Raw genomic sequence first — 14,354 nt, 5'->3', positions numbered from 1 at the left:
CATCTCTTGCCTAATAACATCAAACACAGTGGGTCTGCATTATGCTAGATGCAGTTTTTTATGGAACAGTAAACAATATCTTATGCCCAGTACATTTTTTTCTTCAATAGTAAACAAGTTCCTTTATACTAAGCTTGCTGAACACACTTCCCCAGTTAAATTTCACATGGTCCTGTTCCAAATCTCATGCCTCTTTTCCTGATGTTGACCTTCCCTCACTAAGGGTTAGCTATACCCTTCTATTCACAGTAAACCTAAAAACAAACCAGAGTACTCACATTTTGACAGTTGCCATCTTTCCATGCCAAACATGGCATTGGAGCCAAATGTATTTGTTCAGATACAGACTCTTTACACCAGAGCACCACCATTCACAACTCAGCCTTCACTGTATGTAATTATCCCACCATCCTAGTTCAAAAGTTGATATCTTGTGTTGTCATGGCCAATCCTGGTCCTATTGTTCCACCCAGAAAACAGCTTAATAGTACGCCTCTTGTTACTCAGTTCTGCCATGGTGTTGAAAATATTAATCAGTTACTTCAACAGCTTGAGCATATGCACTGCTTCCCTACTCCCGCATTCTTACTGCTTCTCCCATTTCTACCACTCCCCTCAGCTTGCAGTCACTGCTGCCACCACTTCTTGAGCTAGCCTAGCAGCTGCCAACGAGGGACAGGGAGGCATGAGGAGTGGTTTGTTTGGATCTCATTCTCAGAGATTTTTGGTTCAGCAGCCAGAGATGGCGATCATGTGTGCATGAGTTGTGTATGACTGATTGTGTGAATATGTGTGTGCTTTCATTTTCTGACAAAGGCTAAGGTCAAAGATTTAGTTGTGAGTGTGTGATTGTCTTTTCTATGAGCTTGTCTGCAGCTCAGCGATCATCTTCACGGTGAGATACTACCTATTCGCATTAATGTTGATTCTCAGAGTAATTGTGTAAGTTATCTGTAGCATGGTTTGATCACCGTGGGCTCATTTTGTCAACATGGAGTCTGTGACACTTGACTAGCTGGCCACACAATTGAACTTCCATGATGGGCCAAAACCGCAGACCGTTTCTATTGGTATCTCTGATGGTTTGGGACCTGCCGACCTGAAGCTCATCATTTCTCACTAATGTGCAGGCCCTGTCCGTTGGGTCTAGTCTCACTGATCTGTCCGCAGGCTGGGTCTGTTTGCGTGTGGCGTAATCTGGTGGATTTTCATGGTTTATCCATGGTCCCAGGACTGCAGTGCTCCTCAGCAGGGCAGAGCCCACAGACAATGGATTTCAGGAATTGTGACTGTCTGACTGCAAGTACATTGTATAGAACCAACATTTTATTGGTGGTCACCTATATTGTTGGTTTACACAACCGTTCCTCGCCTTATACACTTCTTTCGAGAGGCCTACTTTTTTCTGAGGTTACTTCTGAAATCAATGAAGGTATTTTAAATATGTCTTGAGACTCCAAGGAAATGCATACTTTTGTCACCAAATGTGTTTTGTTTTATTGAAATAAAATAACGTCAGTGGTCTTAATGAAACACATACACCACTTGGCTTGCTTTCTCCATCTAAAAACAGTTCATTACAAAAAAATGTTAATGTTGGTACTTAAGATTTTTGCTCACACATTTAGAAATACAGAAGTCCTTACATTCTCTCTCTCTCTCTCTCTTTTTCTCTCTTTGTCAACTTAAAATTCACAAGCATCTCGAATGCAATGTTTCCCACATATTCGCTCATTTCACGATTCCGTTGGAAATGCTCTTCACCTCTTGACACAAAAATGAAACGCAGTCGGTAGGACTCGAACCTACACTCCCAGAGGGAATCGGATTTCTAGTCAGACGCCTTAACCACTCGGCCACGACTGCCAGTCGCAGAAGCATCTCTTGAGAAGTGAAACTGCTGCTTTTAAAGCAACCTGAAGGCAGAAAATGACATGGCCTCACTCGTTTCTGTAGTGCTTCCGTGGCCAGCACAGTAGCCGTTATGACGTACCCTTGAGATCTCAAAATTTCTCAGGGAATAATGCTAAAACTTGTCTGGAAATCAGCGAAATACAGGGAATTTCACTTGGAGTAACTTTTGGCAGCCATGCTGAAGCATCCCCCTACCATGACCTGCACTATCCCTGTAACTGACAGAACATATGCTATCAAAGGGAGAGCCACATGGGAAAGGCAAGCCATGTACCAGTTGCCAGCAGTTATGTAAACTCTATTCAACCTTCTATATTGTTATGACTACTACCAAGTTATCTCTAAGGGCTAATGGTGTATACTAACAACACACTATATCGTTCGTTTTGCAGAGTCGACTCTACAACCATACATGCCATGTGGATTCTCTCTCCTGACACCAGTTTCTCAGTGCCTCATGGGTGGGAACTGACTTTACAACAAGTGCTTGGTTCTTGTAAAGTTACATTAATTTCTATGGTCTCACCATTTCTGTCCACTCTGTATGCCCTTCCCCCTCCCACTCATCTGTCTGTCATGTCCATGTGTAATGCTCTTTACTTTCCAGTCTTACTGATTCTGTCACATTGCTTTTCAGTGACCTATTTAGTTTATTACCCAGTCTTTCATCTTTAAGTTCTCCGATTTCTAAATCTTGTCCAGTGCCATCTTTCTTTGTCATTCAGTGACCTGGTGTCCTGGATGTCTTTTCTGTAACCCAGCAGTCCTTTTCCTTAATCCCTCTTCCCTCCTCTTCAATCCTTTTGCCAGAAAGAGCCACTGGCTCCAAAAGTACACATGTTTGCACATTTTTTGGGTGTTTTACCCTTCTGTTGCTTGGTTAGTAGATTTTTATCTACCCATACTATATTTTCAAAGACTCAACAATTAAAAAAATAAATTTACTTATACCTAGACAGAGATCAGTGGACATGCACTGGATAATGTGCCATGTATGAAGTTCCTAGGCATCCATAAGGCTAATAAACTAAACTGCATCTGTATGTGGGTAAGTTATGCAATACACTCAGTTCTACATGCATTACACATAGATATATCTTTCATTGTGTTGATGTGCTGATGCAGTTGTTAAGCATACTTTCACTCAGCACTGTTTTACTGTGGAAGAACATTAATGACCACAATGTCATGTGCCCTTAGGCGAAAAAATTACAACAACCTACCTTGAACAGAACTGTAAAGGCAGAATTTTATCCTTGACATGCACCTAATATCTGTTACCACAGTTTCCCCCAATAGCTGCACATTCTTTCCCAATTCAGTGCACAAAGAATATTAAATTATGAAATTTGTATTCAAAATTCTGGATACAAATACACATTTCTACAATTTTAATATGCATACAAAATCTATTGCACAAACACTTATTTTTGTAAACATATAGGTTTTTAAAGAATTTCTTCACAACATTTTAATACATTTCTTCATAAATTAACATCTCTTTTAAGATATTGAGAAACATTTAACATCAATATTTTTTAAATTCTTTTGATTTGATTCCACACTCGGCTGATCTGAGCAAACTGTTATAAAACCACTTTTAAAAACAGCCTTCTACACAGTAAAGAACTCACAAATAGCAATGGCAAAGCTGCTGCTATTTTTTCACAAAACAAAGACTTTTAGCACATACAGCAGCAGTTTTTTTATACTTTTATAAAGACACAATCTGCACATGTTTGTGTAGTGTGAATAGGTCGGTAGCCTCTTCATCGTTAAAAATATGAATGTTAAAATAGTTTGAAATATATTTTATAGGAAGAGAACTTTAAATTTTCTCTTTTGACAATAGATATTGTATTTACTAACTTCAATCCCTTTCAGAATTCATGCAAAATAGTAATCTTAAACTTACATTTTCCTTACAGTTAATATAAGTCTTTCAAGAAAATATCTTGTTTCTTTTCTTTTGTTTAACAAAATTTACTACCATTTTTCTTTTATGGCTTTTTGGAACTGCCTGTTTTGAATATTAAGTAGATCATATTTTCTACACACCTGCTCACTCCTGTTGTGAGTAATTTACAGTGGATGAGGTATTTACTATGAATCATATGAGATCCTAATCCCATAATGTATAGTGATTTAACCCAATGCTTTATACAGAGACTAGAATGAACTATTAAATTTTCAGCTGAAGATGGTGTCAACAATTGACTACAGATGGATGTCGAAGAAATTGTGTAATTTTGTAGAGGCACGATGTTTTTATGTGAGAATCTAGCTCAGTGAATTTGATAGCTGTGGCTTTATTTAGCATGAAAGAATTATTCTGTCTTGCACAGTAAGAAAATCTATGGGCCTTTCAGTCTAATTAATAATTTGTTGTGATCTAGCCCTTATGAACAGAAAAACAGTATGTACATGGGATTCTGGTGGTCTGTACATAATCAAAAGCCTTCGAATTGAATGTAAAGCCATGCTTGAATAAGTAAATTTATGTCTTTGTTGGTTAAAGGAAGTTTGGAGAAACAATTTTTTTGTGTGCCCAGTCTTTTGGAAGCACTAAGAAAATGTAATGATGGTATTTATATTCAAGAATGCTCCTTTAAGAAATGCAAATGGATATGTTGCCAAAGTTGTCATAACTGAATCTTTAAATGCAAGTTGGTTCTTTAACTTTCATATTGTAAGTAACTTGAGTTAAACGAAAGTACTGATATATCAGTGAAAGTACTGATCTGTATGAATAAAAATAGAAAATTAGTTAGACTAATAATAATGATGAGACTATGATTTGCTGACACATGATGGCAGTGTGAAATGTTGCAAATAAAATATGATGTACTTAGATCAGCTGTACATATGATTGAAAGATTTTCAAAGTTTCTCTGTGACATGCAGGAAAAGTAACTGAGTGTAAGTGTAATTAATTCATTAAATAGAATAAATGAGTCTCAAGGGTGAACCATGCAAAAGGGAAAATGTAAAACACAGAGAAAAACAAAAGTTTTATGATTAATTAAAGGCTGAAAAATAAAATTAAGGTAACATTATCCTGGCAAAGGGCATATGGAGACATATCTTCACATGAAGAAGCTGGCAGTTGAGAATGAGATATGTGGTTAATTATTATTGTGTGAGGTCATGTGCAATTTCAGTGAGGGTTAAAAAAGTTGTCACTGACTAATTTTTGATATATCAGTGACAGAAGAAAGTATTCAGGCAACTGAAAAAGAATACTGTGCACTCAAGTTTCACATCCTTCAGATTAAAACACTGCACTTTTTCTCTTTGGTAAATGAAACAACCATGCCTCTCTTCCATTCTTGAATACTTGACTGTTATCACACATTTCGTACAGTGTTTGTATCTCAGATATTGAGAATGGAGAGAATAATTTTGTGTTTGCATCTTTGTATAACATTCTCTTTGTGTTAAAACCACATCACATTTGAGTAGAAACTCAGACGTCCAAAGGATTCCTCCATTTTCATTGACAGTCTTCTCCTGATGACGAAGACTGTGCACATTTTTAAGAGCTTGAGTTGTTGCTATGTATGTGGTTTAACACTAATGGGTTTTCATATTGCTATTGCTGAGCATCCTTTTCCAGAGCTGACAAACAGAAACAGAAATACACACAAACACACACACACACACACACACACACACACACACACACACACACACACACATATCAAAAATTAGTCGGTGACAACTTTTTTAACCCTCACTGAAATTGCACATGACCTCACACAATAATAATTAACCACATGTCTCATTCTCAGTTGCCAGCTTCTTCCTGTGAAGATATGTCTCCATATGCCCTTTGCCAGGATAATGTTACCTTAATTTTATTTTTCAGCCTTTAATTAATCATAAAACTTTTGTTTTTCTCTGTGTTTTACATTTTCCCTTTTGCATGGTTCACCCTAGAGACTCATTTATTCTATTTAATGAATTAATTACATTTACACTCAGTTACTTTTCCTGTGTGTCACAGAGAAACTTTGAAAATCTTTCAGTCTTATGTACAGCTGATCAAGTACATCATATTTTATTTACATTTCACACTGCCATCATGTGTCACCAAATCATAGTCTCATCATTATTATTAGTCTAACTAACAGGGGTGAGGTGGGATATGCTCAGCTACACTTTCTGGAGTGGGTTTAACAATGAGTAAGAAAATATGAGGTAAGATACTATGGACTGCGTGGTGAACATATTATCTTAACCAAGGTAAACATGAAGCCCATGCCTACCACAGTTGTACAAGTCTATATGCCAACTAGCTGCACAGGTGATGAAGAGATTGAAGAAATATATGATGACAGAAAAGAAATTATTCAGATAGTTAAAGGAGACGAAAATTTAATTGTGATGGGGGACTGGAATTCAATAGCAGTAAAAGGAAGAGAATAAAAGAGGAAGCAGCCTGGTGGAATTTTGCACAGAGCATAATTTAATCATCGCTATCACTTAGTTTAAGAATCATAAAAGAAGGTTATATACGTGGAAGAGATCTGGAGGCACAGGAAGATTTCATATTGATTATGTAATGGTTAGACAGAGATTTATGAACCAGATTTTAAATTGTAAGACATTTCCAGGTGCAGATGTGGACCCTAACCACAATTTATCGGCTATGAACTGTAGAATTTGCGAAAAGATAGGAAATTAAGGAAATGCGACCTGGATAAGTTGAAAGAACCAGAGGTGTTTGAGAGTTTCAGAGGAAGCGTTAGGCAACAGTTGACTAGAATATGGGAAAGGAATGCAGTAGAAGATGAATATGCAGCTTTAAGAGATGAAATAGTGAAGGCAACAGAGGATCAAGTATGTAAAAATACAAGGACTTGTAGAAATCCTTAGATAATACAAGAGATATTGAATTTAATTGATGCAAAAATAAGATTTAAAAATGTAGCAAATGAAACAGGCGAAAGGGAATAAAAAGTCTAACAACAGATTGACAAGAAGTGCGAAATGACTAAATAGAAATGGCTAGAGGACAAATGTATAGATTTAGAAACATTTTTCACTAGGGGAAAGATAGATACCCCATACATAAGGGAAAATTAAAGAGGTCTTTGGGGAAAAGAGAAGCAGCTGTATGAATATCAAGGGCTGAGATGGAAAATCAGTCCTAAGCAAATAAGGGAAAGCTGAAAGGTGGAAGGAATATATAGAGGGTCTATACAATGGAGATGAACTTGAAGGAAATGTTATAGAAAGGGAAGTAGACGCAGATGAAAGATGAGCGGGGATATATGGTACTGAAAGAAGAATTTGACAGAACTCGTGAAAGATCTAAGTTGAAACAAGGTCCTGGTGGTAGACAACATTTCATCAGAACTATTGATAGTCTTGGGAGAGCCAGCCATGACAAAACTCTTCCATCTGGTTTACAAGATGCATGAGACAGGCAAAATACCCTCAAATTTCAAGAAGAATATAGTAATTCCAATTCCAGTGAACACAGTTGTTGATAGGTATGAAAATTAGCAAACCATCTGTTTAATAAGTCATGGTTGGAAAATACAGGCTCTTTACAGAAGAATGGAAAAATTGGTAGAAGCTACTCTTGGGGAAGATCAGTTTGGATTCTGGAGAAATGTAGGAACTCACAAGGCAATATTGACCCTACAACTTCTCTTAGAAGATGGGTCAAGGAAGGGAAAACCTACATTTACAGCATTTGTAGACTTAGAGAAAGCTTTCGACAGTGTTGACTGGAATACTCGCTTTGAAATTCTGAAGGTTACAGGGGTAAAATGCAAGGATCGAAAGGCTATTTACAACTTCTACAGAAACCAGACGGCAGTTATAAGAGTTGTGGGGTATGAAAGGGAGGCATTGGTTGAGAAGAGAATGAGAGACAGGGTTGTAGCTTATCCCCATTGTTGTTCAATCTGTACTTTGAACAACCAGTTAAGGAAACCAGTGAAAAATTACCAGTGAAAAATTTGTAATAGGAATTAAAGTTCAGGGAGAAGAAATAAAAACTTTGAGGTTTACCAATGACATTGTAATTCTGTCAGAGATAGCAAAGGATTTGGAAGAGCAGTTAACAGAATGGACAGTGTCCTGAAAGGATGAATTTAGATGAACATCAACAAATTCGAAACAATTATAATGAATGTAGTCGAACGAAATCAGGCGATGCTAAGGAAATAAGATTAGGAAAAGAGCCACTTAAAGTAGTAGATGAGTTTTGCTATTTGGGCAGCAAGATAACTGACAGTGGCCGAAGTAGAGAAGATATAAAATGAAGACTGGCAGCAGGAAGGAGGAGGAGGAGATTAGCGTTTAACGTCCCGTCGACAACGAGGTCATTAGAGACGGAGCGCAAGCTCGGGCAAGGGAAGGATGGGGAAGGAAATCGGCCGTGCCCTTTCAAAGGAACCATCCCGGCATTTGCCTGAAGCGATTTAGGGAAATCACGGAAAACCTAAATCAGGATGGCGGGAGACGGGATTGAACCGTCGTCCTCCCGAATGCGAGTCCAGTGTGCTAACCACTGCGCCACCTCGCTCAGTACTGGCAGCAGCAAAGTCATTTCTGAATAAGAGAAATTTGTTAACATCAAATATAGGTTTAAGTGTTAGGAAGTCTTTTCTGAAGGTGTGTAGCCATTTGTGGAAGTGAAACGTACGATAAACAGCTTACACAAAAAGAAAATAGAAGCTTTCGAAATGTTGTGCCACAGAAGAATGTTGAAGATTAGATGGGTAGATCATGTAACTAATGAGGAGGCACTGAATAGAAATGGGGAGACAAGAAGTCAGTTGATAGCATACATTCCGAGACATTAAGGGATCACCAGATTAGTATTGGAGGGAAGTGTGCGTGTTTGGGGGGGGGGGGGGGGGGGTTGTTGAACATCATAGAGGAGACATGAGATCAATACAGTAAGTAGACTCAGAAGGAAGTAGGTTGCAGAAGTTATTCAGAAATTAAGAGGCTCACACTGGATAGAGTAGCATGGAGAGCTGCATCAAACCAGTCTTTGGACTGAAGACCACATCACCACCACCACCACCAACAACAACAACAACTACTTTTTCCCATGTGGCTACATTATCTCAACAATGCACCCTATCAGGCCAGTAGCACAGCTGCACTGATGCAATTTAGCCCTTCAGGACAATGTAGCTGTCTGTGTTTTTGTTAGTACATTCTGAAGGAGGACATTAGTAACAATTTCATTCTTCTTTGTTTGCCTGTTGGCCACTCACTGCCACTGCTATACAATGAGTGTTACCTTTATTAACTGCAGCACTTATATTAACACAGAGTTTGATGATGACATAGAAATCAACAAAATCAAAGAATCTTGTACATACATTCTATAAAGATATTGCTTGACACATTTAAAGATATAAATAATGAACAAAAAGAATAAAACATTGCCCATTGGAGGAAATTAATTGGTTATTTTTGTTAAATTTAGCATCCTGTGCCATGATGTATGTCAGTTATGGGATCTTCCACTCTGTTCACATTTCCCATGTACTCTGGTAAGCAACATTCTCTGAAATATTACTCCATATCTATCACACATTTCTGTGTATATTCAGCATGATACCACTTTTATTTATTAATAAATTTTTGTAACATTCCTTATTCATTTACACACAGTATAAAATAAAGCAGATTGAGATGTACCAAAAGGATTCAGATTGGCATTATGCATGATTCAAAATAAAGTTATTGGTGACTGGAGGCAGCATTTGATTTGCACGTGTCATAGAAATAAATTGACGAAGATAGTATGCTACAATCACCAAGCAGCTATAGCTTCGTGAAATGCTGTCAGTCTTTGGCAGATTAAAAATGTGTCCCATACTGGGACTCAAACCTGGGAACTTTTATGGGCAAGTGCTCCTCTAACTGGGCTAACCAAGAACAGCTCATGACTTGCCCTCAAACTATTTTTGTTACTTCATGAGTGCACAAGAATAATGATTTTACAAAGGATTAAGTTATAAAAGTTCACTCTTTACATCAGCAGAGAGGACATAAATATCTTGCTTGTCAGTAGTTTTAGTGGTAAAGTGGTTGGCCGGAATACACAAATGCAGATGCTGTGTCCTGAGATATCAAAACATTTGTCTTTGAAAAAATGCAGTAACAGAGCAGGGAATAACTTTTTGTTAGATCACTCCAGTAGAAAAATAAATGCCCTTCTATTCTCTTGGTACTGTTAGGAAGAGGACACTACCAACACCATAAAGTGGATAAGAGCATGTTGTGACTGTTAGAAAAAAAAAAAGAAATATTCTACTAAAAAATTAACAACGCCCTCCACTCAGAAGGTGGCATAGCAGTCATAAACCAAAATTAATGTTACCCACTCATTAACCGAGACTTGTAGGTAACAAGTAATATGAAGAATGTGCGAGTGTAAGCAGATTAATATAACAAATGACTTGTCTCCATGTTCTGGTTTAAGGAACAGCTAATCCAATGACCTCAGGATACAGTACCATGTTTTTCCATGTGGCAGACTTGTAGACCATAGTCTAGCCACATTATACAGATCAGCCTTTATATACATCATATTCAGCTTGTAGCTTTCATTTTTGACTTTCGTATATCATGATCAGTGTACAAGAAAGGGAAAAATGAATAAATTGAACTTAAATAATACTATCAACAGCTGCAATTTATGATTTTCTTCCTTTTATTTGACTACACATACATCTGCACTTCTTTTCATTCTAAACTTAATGACCGTCTCAATGTCCATTACATCTGAGTACAAAGCTGTGTGACAGATGATAAATAAGGAATTGTTCATCCATCTGAGGAATGAGGATGTTCGTTAAACAGCAATCTTCATATAATCTATGGCACAGTGAAGCATAATAGCACATCAGTATTTAATATTTTAATAACAGCAGAAGATGGCAAGGGAAATATTTTCTGTTGAGGTCAAAAATTAAAAACAATCCAAATCTTATGAAAGGTAGGGAGATGAAGAAAGTGAGAAAAAGAATGAGAGATGAGCACCTAAACAGTATTCCATCAAAGTAACTGTATTTGATTACTTTCATGATTTACTGTTACCTTCACATCTTTAATTATTTGCCATTTACATTTTTTTGCATGTATGTCACTCAGCTTGTGTTAATGTTTAATTATTGTTATTCATTTTTCTTTCTGTCAGATCATTTTACTGACTTCCACATCCTTTATCAGCATAAGATAATTTTTTTCATTTCTTTTGTAAAATCCTGTGCTTGAAATTACCAAGTTCCCTTTGTCTGACATCTTTCAAGTCTCATAGTTTATTTTGTTGCTGTAATTTGTTCACTGTTAAATGACTTGGGAATTTTTTCCATTAATATCTGTGTATGTATTGTGTTATGTTTGCCTGGAGAAAGGATTTTCTCTGGCCACAAATGGTAGCTACTTCTATCAGCTTTGTTGTTAGGATACTTGATATTATATTAGTGCAAGAATTGTTACAGGAGTATAGTGTCAGAATGTGCAGATGGTGCAGGTACAGAATGCAACAATTTGTCCCTAACAATCAATGGAGCAGGTTGTTCTTTATGCGATCACATGGTTTAATACTTGAAGTCTGAAGTAGATAATATATTAGTATCAGTCTTTTGACAGATAGAAATACATTGTCATAAAAATATATTATCTAAAGAAACAATTTATAAGATTACACAATGAAATATTAAGTTTTCAGTAAACTCTTTTTTATAAGTACAAAATTTGTTTTTGAGCATTTTTATTTATTATTACTGCTAAGCAGCAGTGAATACAAATGGCAGATGATTAAAAATGCTGTAATTTTCGTCATGTTGGTACTACTGGAAAAATTCTCTGCACACAAATGGGTAACTTTCCTCTCTGAGAAGTGTTGCTTTCATACTTAAGTCTTTATACATATAGGTAACTTCCCTCTTTGAGTGTTGCTGGAATACATAACTTTAACACAGTGTCAAGTTACATACATGATATTTGTAATTTTCAGAATGAACCAAGTAAAATTCTTCGCACAGACCAATAATGCTAACTTCTGTCAGTGATAACAACAAAGTCAGTATAGAAAACAGTAAGGTAGTAAAATATAGATACATAGTAGTGTTCTTAGAAAACACCAATATTGTATCAAAACAACCACAGATGGTCAAATTTTAATTACACACAATGTTCTTCCTTAAACATTTTTTTGTCTGAAATACTGACCTCAGAATAGAAACACGAATATCATAAGTTTAAAGCACTTCCTTTCAACTAATAACAATATAGCATCAAAAATCTATATTACCAGTGCTGTTAACATCAGCTCTTTTCTTTGCTACCACTATTATTCTTTTATCACAGTTTTCCTTGGGAACCATTGTTTCTAATAAGAGAAAACATTTAATTTACTTTCTTTGAAGGGCCACATACAAATCAGCTGCAGTAATTGCCTCAGACCAACGGCTTCATTGGTATTACTGTAAGCTGTAATACAAGAAAAATAACAACCAGTAATGGCACACAAAAATGCTTATGCTTCAACTCGAGTACTTATAGTACTATGTTGATAGTCAAAATTAATTTCAGAGAATGTAGATATTATCAACTATCCGTATTTCATGCTTACTTATAAATGTGTAAAAATAATATGCTGGCTGTGTGCACATTGTAGCTGCTAGTAGGAACTGGTATGCTGATTGCCTTGAGAGGTTTCTAAACATGAGTTTCATAGTAAAAATTGTTGTAGTAATGTATACAACTTGCTGTATATTGTGGGTAAATCCAGCATGTATTATAAATTAAATGTCAGGTACATTATGAAAAACAGACATCTGGGATTTAGAAAAGTTATGGAGTAAAAATAACAGTAAATGTCGTCAGCAAGGCACACAGTCCTATATTATATTGCAAGGCCATGATGCCATTTAGAGTAAGTGATAATGTCCTTCAAGATCAATGTTTCTCATAATAACATCATTAGTGCCATTCTCAAAAGTTATTTTTCTGTTAATGTTTAAAAGATTTGACATATATTAACAAAGGTGGATAATACATATCTTAAAGGGCACTGGCCCTTAATTTAATTCAGTAATGTTCTGCAATATATTTAACACAGACACACACACACACACACACACACACCCCTAAAGACATACAACTAACACTATTACTTTAAAAGTAATCATTCTCACTGACTTACAGCTATAAACCTGACCAGTTATGAATGATAATATGCAACTTTTCTTCAGTGCAAATATTAAAATTATTAATTCTGAAAACATCAGTCAAAAAATGAAAGCTAAAACTTAGATTTTCAAACATTTTGTAAGCACATAGCACCACATATATCTTATTAGATAATACTCTTTTTTTAGAAATGAGTCAAATAGCATTCAAAAATATAGATATGTGACGATATAAAAATATTTTTATTACTGCTGTTTACTAATTTAGGAACTTCCTTTTAGGTTTTTAAAGATTACATGCATTACGTCTTTGATCGGCGTGTGGAATATCTACGTTTCACACCTTTCCGAGTTTGCTGAGCCTGAAATGTGGGTGATGCTGTGTCACTTGTCTCATCTGCTGTGGCTGCTACTCTCATATCTGTTGCAGATGTACTGTCAGTTGATACAGGCTGGAAAATAACCTGGGGATCAGAATTCGAGATAAATTTAGCCGACACTGTCAAATTTGCATCAGGATTACTTACACAGGTTGCCTTTCGGAGAGCATTCGCAACTGCTCTACTGTTTCTAGGTGCCACTGCTGTTAGTGGTCCATTTCTAGTATTGGTACTAACAGGAACAGTAGCCACAACTGGATCAGTTATTGCTTCAGATGAAGTACATGTATGTCTGTATGCACTGTTGTGAAGAGAAACTGGTTGAGCATGAGATGTATCATCAAGTGTAGGTATAACTTCTTGGGCACTATCACATTTACTACTAAGTGTACTGTCTGATGGAGGCTCAGTGTCCATATCTTCTTCTTTCTCAAATGACGTCCTTGATCGCCGTGTTTTTCTCCGTTTCGCTTTTGGCCCCTTGGCGTCAGGAAGTGTTTTCATTTGCACTGGAATTGGTGAGGGACTACTCTGAGCCATTTGAACAACTGGAACCAGATGAACAACTTTTGAAGTACAGTGGTCCTCATTCAGCTGTTGCGTGGTCTTCGAAAGATTGGAAGCTGTTGAACCATTCATTGGGGACTGACAATACTCGGATGTTCGAGTCGTGTGGGAGGGTGGAGTTGCTGGTACATCAGGAATTTCAGACTGCTGCAGTGACACAACTGCATGGTAGGCTGCATTCAGATCTGCTTCTTCAACATCTGTGTCCTCCATTCCATCCACATTCAGATAAGATCTGAAAATATATGGAAATACAAACATCAAAATACTTTGAAATAATACACACTATGGTAACAAAAGTCATGGTTTAGCAATA

General features: G+C 36.6%; 1 protein-coding gene and 2 non-coding genes across 3 annotated transcripts in view; all 3 read right to left on the bottom strand.

The window, feature by feature from the left end:
• Positions 1–1,784: 1,784 nt before the first annotated feature.
• On the bottom strand, positions 1,785–1,866 carry Trnas-aga (transfer RNA serine (anticodon AGA)). The gene has a single exon. It is a non-coding gene; the product is annotated as a tRNA-Ser (tRNA).
• A 6,516-nt stretch (positions 1,867–8,382) lies between these two features.
• On the bottom strand, positions 8,383–8,455 carry Trnaa-cgc (transfer RNA alanine (anticodon CGC)). The gene has a single exon. It is a non-coding gene; the product is annotated as a tRNA-Ala (tRNA).
• Positions 8,456–10,583: 2,128 nt separating this feature from the next.
• The window catches only part of LOC126249995 (mucin-6-like), a 323,978-nt gene continuing 320,207 nt past the window's right edge, over positions 10,584–14,354 (bottom strand). Inside the window, exons 11-12 of the mRNA XM_049951522.1 lie at positions 13,619–14,273; positions 10,584–13,543 (exon numbers count right to left, since the gene is read on the bottom strand). Of these exons, the coding sequence (XP_049807479.1) occupies positions 13,394–13,543; positions 13,619–14,273 (805 nt within the window). The 3' untranslated portion in view covers positions 10,584–13,393. The remainder of the gene's footprint in view (positions 13,544–13,618; positions 14,274–14,354) is intronic.

The sequence above is a fragment of the Schistocerca nitens genome, chromosome 1 (genome assembly GCF_023898315.1).
Source record: "Schistocerca nitens isolate TAMUIC-IGC-003100 chromosome 1, iqSchNite1.1, whole genome shotgun sequence".
Taxonomy (NCBI): domain Eukaryota; kingdom Metazoa; phylum Arthropoda; class Insecta; order Orthoptera; family Acrididae; genus Schistocerca; species Schistocerca nitens.
Note: the sequence above shows the minus strand (reverse complement) of the source record. Positions and strands in the feature narration are given on the sequence as shown.